At 36.5% G+C, this 13099-nt stretch overlaps 1 protein-coding gene across 1 annotated transcript in view; it reads left to right on the top strand.

Moving 5' to 3' along the window:
* The window catches only part of HMCN1 (hemicentin 1), a 514767-nt gene that overhangs the window by 343729 nt on the left and 157939 nt on the right, over positions 1 to 13099 (top strand). Inside the window, exons 43-48 of the mRNA XM_070473938.1 lie at positions 2532 to 2654; positions 3396 to 3557; positions 5720 to 6001; positions 7535 to 7702; positions 11928 to 12041; positions 12733 to 12819. Coding sequence (XP_070330039.1) covers positions 2532 to 2654; positions 3396 to 3557; positions 5720 to 6001; positions 7535 to 7702; positions 11928 to 12041; positions 12733 to 12819 — 936 coding nt within the window. The remainder of the gene's footprint in view (positions 1 to 2531; positions 2655 to 3395; positions 3558 to 5719; positions 6002 to 7534; positions 7703 to 11927; positions 12042 to 12732; positions 12820 to 13099) is intronic.

Raw genomic sequence — 13099 nt, 5'->3', positions numbered from 1 at the left:
AAACAGGAAAGGGTAAAAGATGGATGTTGGTTTGGGCTGATCCGCTGGGCTGTGTGGACAGCAGCGTCCTCCCCTGGAGAAGGAACAAAGGTTCAGTTTAGGGCAAGTTGAGTTCGAGAATCCCTCTAAGGCACCCACATTGAGATGTTAAGTAGACAGATATAAAGATCATCAGCATCATTAATTATTAGACAAATGCAGGTTAAAACTACAATGAGATATCACCTCATACCAGTCAGAATGGCCATCAAAAAATCTACAAATAATAAATGCTGGAGAGGGTGTGAGGAAAAGGCAACCCTCCTACACTGTTGCTGGGAATGTAAACTGGTGCAGCCACTATGGAAAACAGTATGGAGGCTCCTTAAAAACTAAAAATAGAGCTACCATCTGATCCAGCAATCCTCCACCTGGGCATATAACTGGAAAAAAATATGGTTCGAAAGGATACATACATACCAGTGTTCATAGCAGCACTATTTACAATAGCCAAGACATGGAAGCAATTAAATGTTCATTGACAGATGAATGGATAAAGAAGAAGTGGTATGTGTATACAATGGAATATTGCCCAGCCATTAAAAAGAATGAAGTAATGCTATTTGCAGCAACATGGATGGACCTGGAGATTATCATACTAAGTAAAGTAAGTCAGACAGAGAAAGACAAGCATAATGTGATATTGTTTGTATGTGGAATCTAAAAAATGATACAAATGAACTTATTTACAAAACAGAAACAGACTTAGAGAATGAATTTATAGTTACCAGGGGGAAGTGGGGGTGCAAAGGGTAGATTCGGAGTTTGGGGTTGACATGTACATACTGCTATGTTTAAAATAGGTAACCAACAAGGATCTACTGATAATTAAATGTAGTCAGATATAAAAGTCCAAATCTCAGGGACTGTCTGCATTACAGATATAGGTTTTCAAATATTTGTATTAATGGAAGCCATGGGAGTAAAGTGCAGTATGGTTTGGAGGTCATGGATTTATAGTTGGTGGCAGTCTGTATAGCTGTCATTTTATTCTGTAGACATTTCATGTGTGGGATAGGTTATGTCAGAGTAATCTATAGAATTTATCCCAAGAAATGGTATTGCTGAATAGGAAAAGCAATGGTGTAGGGTAGTTGCGAATATTGGCAGAAGACCAGTTGAAATTATTGAACACAAAATCAAAGCTGGATAGTGAAGTAAGTAAAAGTAGTTAGCAGATTGAGTGACTTCTGAAAGGTTTAAGGACTTGAGATTCAATTAGGTCATTGAGTTGAGAGTTGGGAATACTTCAGTGAAGGAGCTGTAAGGATAGAAAGTGGCCTACATTTGTAAATTAACAGAAGAAATGTTCTAGATGGTGAGAAGTGTATGGTTTCTGATGGAGAAAGGGATGAGGATATGAATGAGCTGAGGGAACTGAGTAGTCAGATGTTTAGGCATGGCAATGGAGTTTATATATAACGATGGCAGGTCTTCAATGTGAAGAGAAGGGATGGAAACAAGTACCAAATTGTTCAGTGAAAGGAAAAAGAATGACAGGTTCACAGAGAGTGAAAAGAAAGAGAAAGGGGAGTAAATGGATGATCTGAGCCTCAAAGGAATAGAGATTTTCGTGGAGGTGGTTGAAGAATGGCTGGAAGCTGCATTTGTGGGTGAGGAGGATTCTCCTACTCCTCAACTCCCAAGAGCTTAGGAGAACAAGCATCTATCATGTGATAATACTGCAGCCAGAAGAGTGTCCAAGGGGAGAATTTGGCCAGCAAATGCAGACTCAGCCTCTTAGAGAAAAGTCTGGGTAGTCGATTCACCTTGAAGGTTCCAAGGAGAAGTTGGAGGCCAGTGGGGAGACAGATTGTGCAATCCAGGATCGGTAACGTATCTGTTTCTTAGATCAGATTCCTCACCTGTGTTTTTTATTGTTTAGTTGCTAAGCCATGACCAACTCTTTTGTGACCCTATGGACTGTAGCCCACCAGCCTCCTCTGTCCATAGGATTTCCCAGACAAGAATACTGGGTTGCCATTTCCTTTTCCAGTGAATCTCCTCCACCCAGGGATTGAACCTATGTCTCCTGCTTGGCAGGCAGATTCTTTACCTCTGAGCCACCTGGGAAGCCTTGCCTCTGTTCTTTGCTTTATGTTGTATGCCTGATGCTTTTTGATTCTGTCCAGCATCTGAGATATCAAGGCTCACAAGGTGCAAATGGCTGAGTGAAGTTTAAACTTGATAGATGTCTTCATTTTTCAAAGTTAGCATGTCTAAATATCCATACTATACTATATCATCTTTTTATGTTGTTCTGAGTATTTTGATAATTAAATTTGTTTGAGAAAATGGGAAATCTGCTATTACATACTCATTCTTATCTTACAATTGGCTTTTAATGTGATATTGATATGTCAGCTTCAAGTGCTAGATTATTTCTTCATTCCATTTGAGTGGGAACCTTTTCTTTTAACATGCAAAGCATTAGGGAAATTTTATAATTGTTTTTAAAATAGTGTTTTTCCTTTTTAAAAAAAATCTTTCAGTACCACCAAATATTTCTGGTTCTGATGAAGTTGCTCAACTTACAGTCATTGAAGGACACCTCATTAGTCTATTGTGTGAATCAAGTGGTATTCCACCCCCAAATCTCATTTGGAAGAAAAAAGGTTAGTTTTCATCTTTTGACATTTATATAATTAAGTATAAATATTAAATGAATTTATGTTTTATTTGACAAACATGCCAATTTATTAATAAACTCATTTGAAGTTTGCATACTAAAATATTAGACTTCATTCTTGCTTTATGCTAAATGTGTCACATGTGATAATTCTATACTGTCAAGGTGAAAATCTTCAGCTTTGAGACTACTTCCAAGAAGAAATTAATTTAAAGGGCAGCTATACTGATCATGAATCCACCATTCAATTAACTATTTTTTTCTTCTTTAAAATAAGTTTAAAAATTATTTTCTAAAGTAAGCATTTTTTGGTATATGTGACAGTTTTGTAATGTATGTTAAATTGAATTCTGAAGTTCAACAGATTTTCAGTTATTCATCAACAAATATGTGTCCTTTAAGTACCAGATCTTCTAAATTTTTAGCTGATTTAAGAAATAATTTTTGTTTTACTTAGAGATTTTTTAAAATTTTATTTTATGAAATATGTTTTCTTTAAATGCAATATTGATTGAAAGAAAAGTTTGCCGAAGATAGCCTTCTCTTCCTCCTCCTCCTCTTCTTCTTCTTCTTCTTCTTCCTTTTTGCATAGATTATTATACAGTACCCTCTGCCTTTTAAGTATGTGATCAGGAAGTAAATAAATATGTATGTGTATTCATTAGAAGTATATACACAAATGCCTTGTGTATTTGTTTCCCATTCTGCAACTTGGTTTTACTTGCAGGCTCCCCAGTGCTGGCTGATTCTGCAGGGCGACTCAGAATTTTATCTGGAGGCAGGCAGTTGCAGATTTCAATTGCAGAAAAATCTGATGCAGGGCTCTATTCATGTATGGCATCGAATGTTGCTGGGACTGCAAAGAAAGACTACAGTCTGCAAGTTTACAGTAAGTTATTGATTAGCCAGGCTTTGGCACAGTTAAAAAAAAAAAAAACTTTTCCATTCTTCTCTTTTAGTTTTTCTTCATATCTTTAAGATTCAAAGTAGTATAGTTATAATATATAGTCAGCCCTCCTTGACCCTCCTTATCCATAAATTCCACATCCATGGATTCAACCAACTGCATATCAAAAGTGTTTTTTTTTTCAATGTCCAATACATTTTTTTAAAAAAGCAAAACTTGAATTTTTCTGGGCATCATGCAACTATTTGCATACTATTTACATTGTATTTACAACTATTTACATATCATTATAAGGTATTATAATCTCATGATGATTTAAACTGTAACAGAGGATGTTCATAGGTTATATGTAAATGCTGTGCCACTTTCTATATAATGGACTTGCGCATCCCCAGATTTTGGTACCTGAGTCAGATCCTGAAACTAGTCACCTCTGGATATGCAGGGACAGCTATACCTTTCATAAGACCCACAAGTTTAAATTGTGTTGACATAACAAGAGAGCAGTTATTTATTTCTAGCTCGTGCTTATTCAGTTATACAGTTGTCCATTCTGCATCAACTCGCTGATGGCAGACTCACAATGTCGCTATAATTTGTTGGAGGCAGGGTGGTAGACGTGAAGTGGGGAGAATGGCATTGTATCGTTGGGTGTAGTTACAGTATGTAAAACTATCCATTTTTGTTTGTTTGTTTCCCTTAAACTTTTCTTTTGTATTGGGGTATAGCTGATTAACAATGTTGTGATAGTTTCAGGTAAACAGTGAAAGGGGCTCAGCCCTACATATACATGTATCCGTTCTCCCCCAGACTCCTTCAAATATCCCATTTTAAAGATTGGTTAATTTATGTAAAATTTTAAAGTATTTAAAATATTTACATTACCTCATTTAATCTCTACATGAACTATGATATGAGACAAAAATATGGCCTCCCTTTTATATCAGCAAAAACTTAAGCCCAGAGAAGTTTCCATGACTAGCTGAGGTCATATGACTTGTGTATGACAGGATTGGCACTTGAACACAGGATACTAACATGGGTCCATTTTCTTTCCCACACAGATATGTCTTTGAGTTTGTTTAATCTTCTTTCTTGGAATCAGGTTCCATTAGGTGAATTTAGCTGTAAGGTTACAGAATCACTGGCCATCGGTGGCTTAAACAAAGAGAGATTTATTTTCTGACATAATGAGAAGCTGAGGTTGGCAGTCACTGGAGTTGGTCAGCATCTTACTTTTATCAGGACAGGACGGGAGATCTAGGATCCGCCTGGTCCTCCTTTTGTGATCTCAAGATTCTGGTTTCTGTATTTGCAGTGTCAAGTCCACATTGAAGGCAAAAAGAAGGGAAGGGATGTTATCTTTCTCTTTTAGCAGGAGAGCAAAAAAATTCACAAATCTGCCCCCTCACTTTACCCCTGCCAGCAGACCTTCATTCATATTTTTTAGATCTACAGTGATTTGTTTGGTCACCACAATTTCTAAAGGCGGAGAAACAGTTTCTCCAACTCCTCTAGTGGGTGAAAGAAAGGAATTGGTAATGGACATTGGGTCATGAAGTATACTATCGTATTTATTTAAAATTAGTACTAGAAAGACTTATATAGGTTGGAGCTACAAATGATGATAAGTTCAAAAACTTATTTAATGTCTCCAAAGCAGGAAAAGTAGCTAATGGAGCTTTCTTTCCTCACTATACTGAGTTTAGGTATGAACCCATTTAGAAACATTAGAGAAGAATTCCACCTCTCAATATGTCAATGCCATGTCTACTAGTCCTAGGTTTTATCTTTGTAGTTAATTTTTTGACATAAAAAATGAATTTAACTTTACCTGATGAAAATTCTTACATAAGACTTGGACTTTCCAGGTGGTGCAGCATAAAGAATCTGCCTGCCAATGCAGGAGACACAAGAGATGTGGGTTTGATCCCTAGATTGGGAAGATCCCCTGGAGAAGGAAATGGCAACCCACTCCAGTATTCTTGCCTGGAAAATTCCACGGACAGAGGTGTCCGGCAGGCTACAGTCCACGAGGTCAAAAAAAGTCGGACATGACTGAGCACAGCACAGCACATACATCTGTACTCTGCCTTGTCTGAGGCAGACATTTCCTATTTCTTTTCTTTTTTTTCCTTCCCCAGTTCGACCAACTATATCCAACAGTGGTAGCCACCCTACTGAAATCATTGTAACTCGAGGAAAGAGCATTTCCTTGGAGTGTGAGGTGGAAGGTATTCCTCAACCAACAGTGAGCTGGATGAAAGATGGCCGCCCTTTGACCAAAGGAAGGGGAATGGAAATAATGGATGAAGGTCGTGTTGTTCAGCTGAAGAATGTTCATGTGTCTGACACAGGCCGTTATGTGTGTGTCGCTATGAATATAGCAGGAATGACTGACAGAAAATATGACTTAAGTGTACACAGTAAGTATAAAGAGGCTCCTTAAGTCTATTAACTGGCTGAATCTACAGCCTCCTGGATGGGAGATACAGACCTCAGGTGTTGAGTCTATTATTTTCTACTCATTGGAAAAGACTCCGATGCTGGGAAAGATTGAGGGCAGGAGGAGAAAGGGGTGACAGAGGATGAGATGGCTGGATGACATCATCAACTCAATGGAAATGATTTTGAGCAAATTCCGGGAGATAGTGAAGGGACAGGGAGGCCTGGCATGCTGCATTCCATGGGGTCGCAAAGAGTTGGACACAACTTAGTGACTGAACAACAACAATTTTCTATACTTATACCACTTCTTTAGATCAGTCTTATCACTTATCATTCTATGCCTGACCTCCCTTTTCTTGCTTTGCTGAAATAAGCATATATTGGATATTCTTTTAGAAAAGCACATTGTGAAGTCAATAATTATCTTTTTCAAATACTTTTGATCCAATGACATCCCAAGTAATATTACTTGAGTCTATGTTTTCCACATTAGCTGACTTGACAAGTATAAATCTAGATTCCTTACAGCTTACTGACTCAGCTTCAGTTGGGTATAAGTTGAATTGAAATCAGCTTTAAAATTCTAAATAATGAGCATAAATGTCAGTAGGAATTGATCAGACACACATGTACTCCTATCTATGTGTGACACCTATTTGTATGCATATGATTTGAGTTGGAGTTTTTAAATCTATAGAACCAATGGTAAATCTAATAGACTTAGTCTTCTAACTTAATTCCAGTTAAAACATGCATAAAGTCCAGTATAGTTTGCAAGCAATGTGTGAATCAAGCTTATGATTGAAAAGGAATCAGTCTTATGTATCTTTTAGTTAAATTGTGGGGGGTTTTTCATTCTTTTTAACAGGTGCTTATTGCATTATTTGAATATTTCATACTTTATTTGATCAATCCTCTAGGAAAGAACATTTAGGTCAGGTGTATTAACAAGAGTCTGTCGTAAAATTTCCTAGGCAAGACTGATGTTGAGAAATCAAGATCTCAGATTATGATAAATTCCAGTTGACTCAGTCCTCTGCTTGCTTCAATTCTGTGAGACCCTGAAAGTAGAGTGTCACTGGCCCTGCTCTGTACAGAAGGAGAACATGATGGAGGGGTAACTTTCCCTGACTACTGAGGGACATATAGATCCAAGCCTCTTGGGTCAATTTGACCTGCCACCCCATCCTTAGACTATCCTGATTGTACTCTGCTCTTCGCCCAAACTTGCCTTCTCAGCCTACTTCGTGTGTTTCACATGTTTCCACCCACAAGGCATACTTGCCCTCTAGGAGCTGGTCACTCCTGTCTTCTCTAGGCTTCTGGGTTCCCCCTCCTCTGCCCCTCTTAGCTGATCTCTGAGTCTCAGGCAGCTCCTTCACATTTTTACTTCCAGGAATGTCAGTCATGATCATCATCATCTCATTGTTGTCATTGTTTATTTTGCTGGTGTTGACCAGAAAATTATTTTTAAGAATAAACTATTTGGAATTTGGCCCTTTGTCTTACAGCCCCTCCAAGCATCATTGGAAACCACAGGACACCCGAAAATATAAGTGTGGTGGAAAAAAGCTCAGTGTCCCTCAATTGTGAAGCTTCAGGAATTCCCCTGCCTTCAATTACGTGGCTTAAAGATGGGTGGCCCATCAACCTTAGCAGCTCCCTGCGAATCCTCTCAGGTATTAAAAATTCTTGTCGCTTGGTAATCTGGTTAGCTTCCTGTGGCCATAGCTTCTCTTTAATTTCTCATATCTCCATGTTTTATTTTTTCCTTTTTTGAGCTAACTGCTTATTATAATATCCACTGATCATATTAAGAAAACACTTTGGAACGACATCAGAAGCTATAGGACAATGGGGAAAATCTTTAAATATCTCTGGATCCTTTTGAAAGAGTAATCTTGGCACTCGATTATTACTTAATTCATGGGGATGTCAGAGCATTCATGCTAGAATGAGTACAAACTAATTTGAAAAGTGAAGAATGAAAAGAAGTACTGGAATTGAAACCAGAGCCTAGAGGGTATAATGTTATATAACATAACTCAATATTCAAACAAAGTGTTTGAATTTATTCATGGCTGTTCTAAGTGAGATTTGTATTTCCAAGATGGATAGTTTCTTTTGAGCTAAGACTTCATCGTTATTATAGAAGATACTCTGCTGATTCCTCATCTAATTATGTAGGAAAATCTATTATCTTATTCTTTATAGATCAGTGTAAGTGTGGAGAGAGATGTCTTGGGGCATGCCCCTGGAATCTACACTTGGCTCCTTTCACTAATGACTTGGATACAGACTAAGAAAATAATCTCCCCAAGTTTTTGGGTAATAAAAAGCAGGGGTACTTAGAAGAATACCTAATGTGTTGAATGAAGACGTCTGAATTCAAACACATCTTACTCTGGAACTTCTGAATTAAACCTAACAAAATTAAAGTTAAGTAGACTCCTGTACTTGCATTCAAAAACTAGTGATGAAAATTAGGGTTTTGCTAAGAAATATTGCTTCAGAATTCTTCATATGAAAAGATCTCTGAATTGTGTTAGTGATTGAGTATGCATTAACAGTGTAAGGTGTTTTATGGCGAAAAACAAATACAGTGTTTTGCCACCTGAATATGTTTTTACCAGTAAGACATGACTGGTTGTATTCTGAACTTATCTTACTCATTAGGAAGATGTAAGAAGTATTTATTGACAATATTTTCATGGAGGATAACCATAGATGGCCAATGATTGCAAAATAAGCTATGTGCTTGATTCCGTTTAATCTGAAAAAATAAACTTTGTGTAACCTGATGATCTCATAGTGAAAATTACATTTAAATACTTGAAGAGCCATGGGGTAGAAAAGATTATGTTGGTTTTATGTAGTTCCAGAGGTTAAAAGTAATGCTAGTGTACGGAAAATTCTAGGGACAGATTTGGGTCCGAATACAAACAACTTTAAAAAAATATTTGTGTTGTTGAAAGTCAAGATGACCTATTCTAAGAGGTAATGAGCTCCTTGCCCCTAAGTGTATTCAAAGTTTAAATTCCCACTTTTGAAGGATTTTCAGAAAAGATGTTTTCCTTATATTTGAATTAGATCTAAATATTCTATTATCTATTTCTTCAAGATCTTGGTCTATAAATGATAGGGACTAAATGAGAAATGTACATTGCTGTAGTTATGATATTTATTGCCTATAATTAATTATATAAATGAAAATAATTATTATCAATATTTATTGCCTGTAATGGGCTTCCCAGTGGTCAAGAATCTGCCTACTGATGCAGGAGATGCAGGTTCCATCCCTGACTCAGGAAGATCCCCTGGAGAGCAGAATGGCAATCCACTCCAGTATTCTTGCCAGGATAATCCCATAGACAGAGGAGCCTGGCAGGCCTCAGTCCATGGAGTCACAGAGTCAGACACAGCTGAGCATGCATGCACACATTGCCTACAATACTAGATCTGTGCCCTCAGGCAAGTTACTTCACTTTGCTAACCTCAGTTCTTCACTTGTAAGTGAAGATATTAGTAGTATTTAGGGATTTTTATAAAGATGAGTTAATATGTATAAAGCAGCTAGCACAGTGCCTGCTTATGTCCTAAGCATCCAATAACATGTTTCCTTTTATTGTCATAGACAACCAGCTAAAAAGTTTGGGTCTCCCTATCCTGGGAAACTTTCCCATGTCCTACAGTGCATTCATTTTCTTGAGACTTCCATCCTCTCTTGATCTTAGAGAATGCATAGTGATGGCAAAGATTTTATGATAATTTGGTTACCAAAAACCTGAACACTTTATCTTCTCTTAAGAATATCCTTGTATTATTTTTGTTTTTTTTCCATTCTCAATTGCTGAAAAAGTAGGAAACTTTTTAAATATAACTACATCAGAGCTCCTGGAAATGAAAAAGTCAGGACAGAGTGAGGTGTTCTGGCCTATAATAGATTCAAAGGAGTAGTGTTTTGGTTTTATCATATAGTTTTGTTTTGCTTGACTAGCAAATGGAGATCCCTGAGCGAACACGTTAAAAGTATTTCACCTTGTGATGCTGCCAGAGGAGTCATTCACTTTTACAGTCTGAGCATGTGTGTTGTGCACTTGATGACTGAGAATCACATGAATGGCATATGACTCTCTCGTTCTTTGATCTGCTGCCCCTTTCTGTTTCATTAAGATTAGTTCTCCTGAGACGTTAAGTCAAGTTTTTCTGAAAGCAGTCCATTGTTGAAGGCTCTATCATTGTTATGAAGTTACCTGCCAAGAACAGATAGCTGCTATAAAAATTTAATAGGTACAAGAAATGTCTCCATCTAAGTCTAACTTACTGTCAAATCTTTTTTTTTTTTTTTTTTTTTTGGTCTTTCACTGGAATAAGGGATAGGACCAGGAAACAAAGAGAAAAGAAAGATCGTGAGATTTATGAGGTTAAGGTTTGCTGAGCCAGCAATGACTCATAAAAGTTGTATTGTTTTAATAATATCTCTCAACTGGCATCATAGTGTGGTCTCACGGTCTCACTAATCTGAATTAGTAGTGAGTGCTTGAATCTTTTCTTAATTAATATAAGTTTTTTGACATGTTTAGAGAATTTTTGTATTCAACTCTGCTTACTTAAATTTAACTGAGGAAAAAGACTGAATTTGGTAATCCATTTTGTCTAAGTAAGATGCTAGACAAAGTTCATCTTTCAGTGGGTTGAGGATAAGTAGGTTGCTTAAAGGAAAAAAAAGCTCAATGAGGACTTGCTGTGTTTATAAAAACAGAAAGCAGATGGAAATTCCTGATGAATTCAGATCCAGGTGAATATTTACATGAAAATTTTATGTTTAACCATTTCAATTGTTTTAGTTCAAATTCAGAGTACTAAGCAAAAATATACCAAATGAAAAATTATTACAAAATCTAAGAAGTGATTTACATTTTGTTCTTAGAAATTACTTCTCAAACGATTTCAAGGACTCTGCTCTTTCAATATGTTTCAGTCTCATTTGCTGACTCCTCTTTCCTTGATCCTTAAGAGGAATTTTCCTCCAAATCACACCCTTCAGCATATCAGTTTCATTCCCACTCTACCAGAATCTTTCTTCATTATGTAGAAGTTCAGACTATAAGAAGGAAAAAAATCAGAGTCATGCTAGTAAAGGGAGGTGACCCTCATAAACTTTGATATAAATAGCTCTAGAATTCCACGAAATTCAAATTGAAAACTGGTTGTCAGTCTTTATGGTTTCATCCATCCCTTATATAATTGATGTCATTCCTATCTGGGTTGTTGGTGTAGTGTTCTTTCTAATGTTTCCATTTCATATGTTCCATGGAAAACTGGGAATCTTCCTAAACATTGTCACAGTTATTTTTCTAAAGTATGAATCATACCATGACTTTGTTTGTTTACATACTTCCATAGCCTTTAGTGAACATAATAAAGCCTAAATTCCTTAACCTTGCCTTTGAGCACCCACAGAATCCTCAAAATTGGTCATACTCCAACTAGTCTCATCTCTCACTATCTTCTCCCCCTGTTGTTTTAGGTGCCACACCTACTTTCTACCTCTATAACCTCATACTCTACCTACAGTGGTATCTCTTGACTCCTTTCTGTGTTAAAGTATGCTTACCTTTCAAGATTATGTTCAAACATCACTTCTGTGAAACTCCATTTCTTGCTTGGTGTCACCTGGGTTTGTATTAACTTTCTTTGTCCATTAAACTGGAAAATTATTCTGAATTATCCATTCTGTTATATACAGCCTTAAAATGTGATATTTATAAAAAAGCTTGACATAAATATATTTTAAAGGACTTTGAAGTGAATTGATTAAATTTTACCAAAATTCAGCACTGCATGGCAAACTTGTAAAGTTACAGATTTCTTTTTGAGTCATCTGGTGGTTTGCTTCTCCAGGAGGTAGGATTCTGCGATTGATACAGACCAGAACAGAAGATGCTGGCCAGTATACATGTGTTGTAAGAAACGCAGCTGGTGAAGAAAGAAAAATCTTTCGACTTTCAGTATTAGGTATTTATACAGTTTACAATATTGACTCAGTGGACGTGAGTTTGAGCAAACTGCAGTAGATGGTGAAGGACAGGGAAGCCTGGCATGCTGCAGTCTTCAGTCCATGGGGTCACAAAGACTCAGACACAACTGAGTGACAACAACAACAGAAAAAAATAAAATTATCTTAAACACATTCTGGAAGCAGATTTAACATTTATCTGCAGCTTGATCTTATATTTATGTATTCTTTGGCCCCTGGATTGTGACTCTTGGCAAGAATTCAATGTCAGAATAGTTTGTATGTAATCGGTTGGATTAAAATGGCTGAAATGCCATGTCTTGTCAGTTCACAATTGTTGACCAGTGTTCTAAGAACGTGATAACTTTTTTAATGTGACTCTGTATCTGAATTGTAGAGAGAGAAATAAGTGTCTAATAGATTTTCTTACTTATTGACTTGCTGACATATTTATCTGGATTTCATGATTTACATATAATAAAATTCATTATAATTGAATTTATGACATGTAACTTTATAGTTTAGAATTGATCAAGCAACATGGTAACATTGTTCTAGTAAACAAATAATAATGAGAATTTGGATTGTTTTAAAGGGTACAGCCTAATAAAAAAATATAAAAGAGATACCTATAAATAACCAAACTGCTTTTACAATTGTTCCTTTTTCATTCTTTCTTTTTTTTTTAAGTACCACCTCACATCGTGGGTGAAAATACATTTGAAGATGTGAAAGTGAAAGAGAAACAGAGTGTTACACTGACTTGTGAAGCGACAGGTAAGGGGCTCATCTCTTAGATTCCTTCCTCAGCTCACTGGCTATTCATTGCCTTCAGTTACATCACAATTAGTTGAGAAAAATCAAGCATTTGAAATTGAATTCTAAACCAGTATAGATGGTAGAAATATAAGAGGAAATCTTTCAGATTCTATGGAGATAAAAAGGAAATTCTTAACAGTGAAAAAAGGAGGGGAGAGAAGCATGGAACAGAGACAGAGAAAGAAATACATTCTGGTCTTTTCTTTGAATTAGGTAAATTTTTTTTTTTTTTACTTCT

This window comes from Odocoileus virginianus, chromosome 11 (genome assembly GCF_023699985.2).
Source record: "Odocoileus virginianus isolate 20LAN1187 ecotype Illinois chromosome 11, Ovbor_1.2, whole genome shotgun sequence".
Lineage (NCBI taxonomy): Eukaryota > Metazoa > Chordata > Mammalia > Artiodactyla > Cervidae > Odocoileus > Odocoileus virginianus.
The sequence above is the reverse complement of the archived record's forward strand: the minus strand, read 5'-3'. Positions and strand labels throughout refer to the sequence as shown.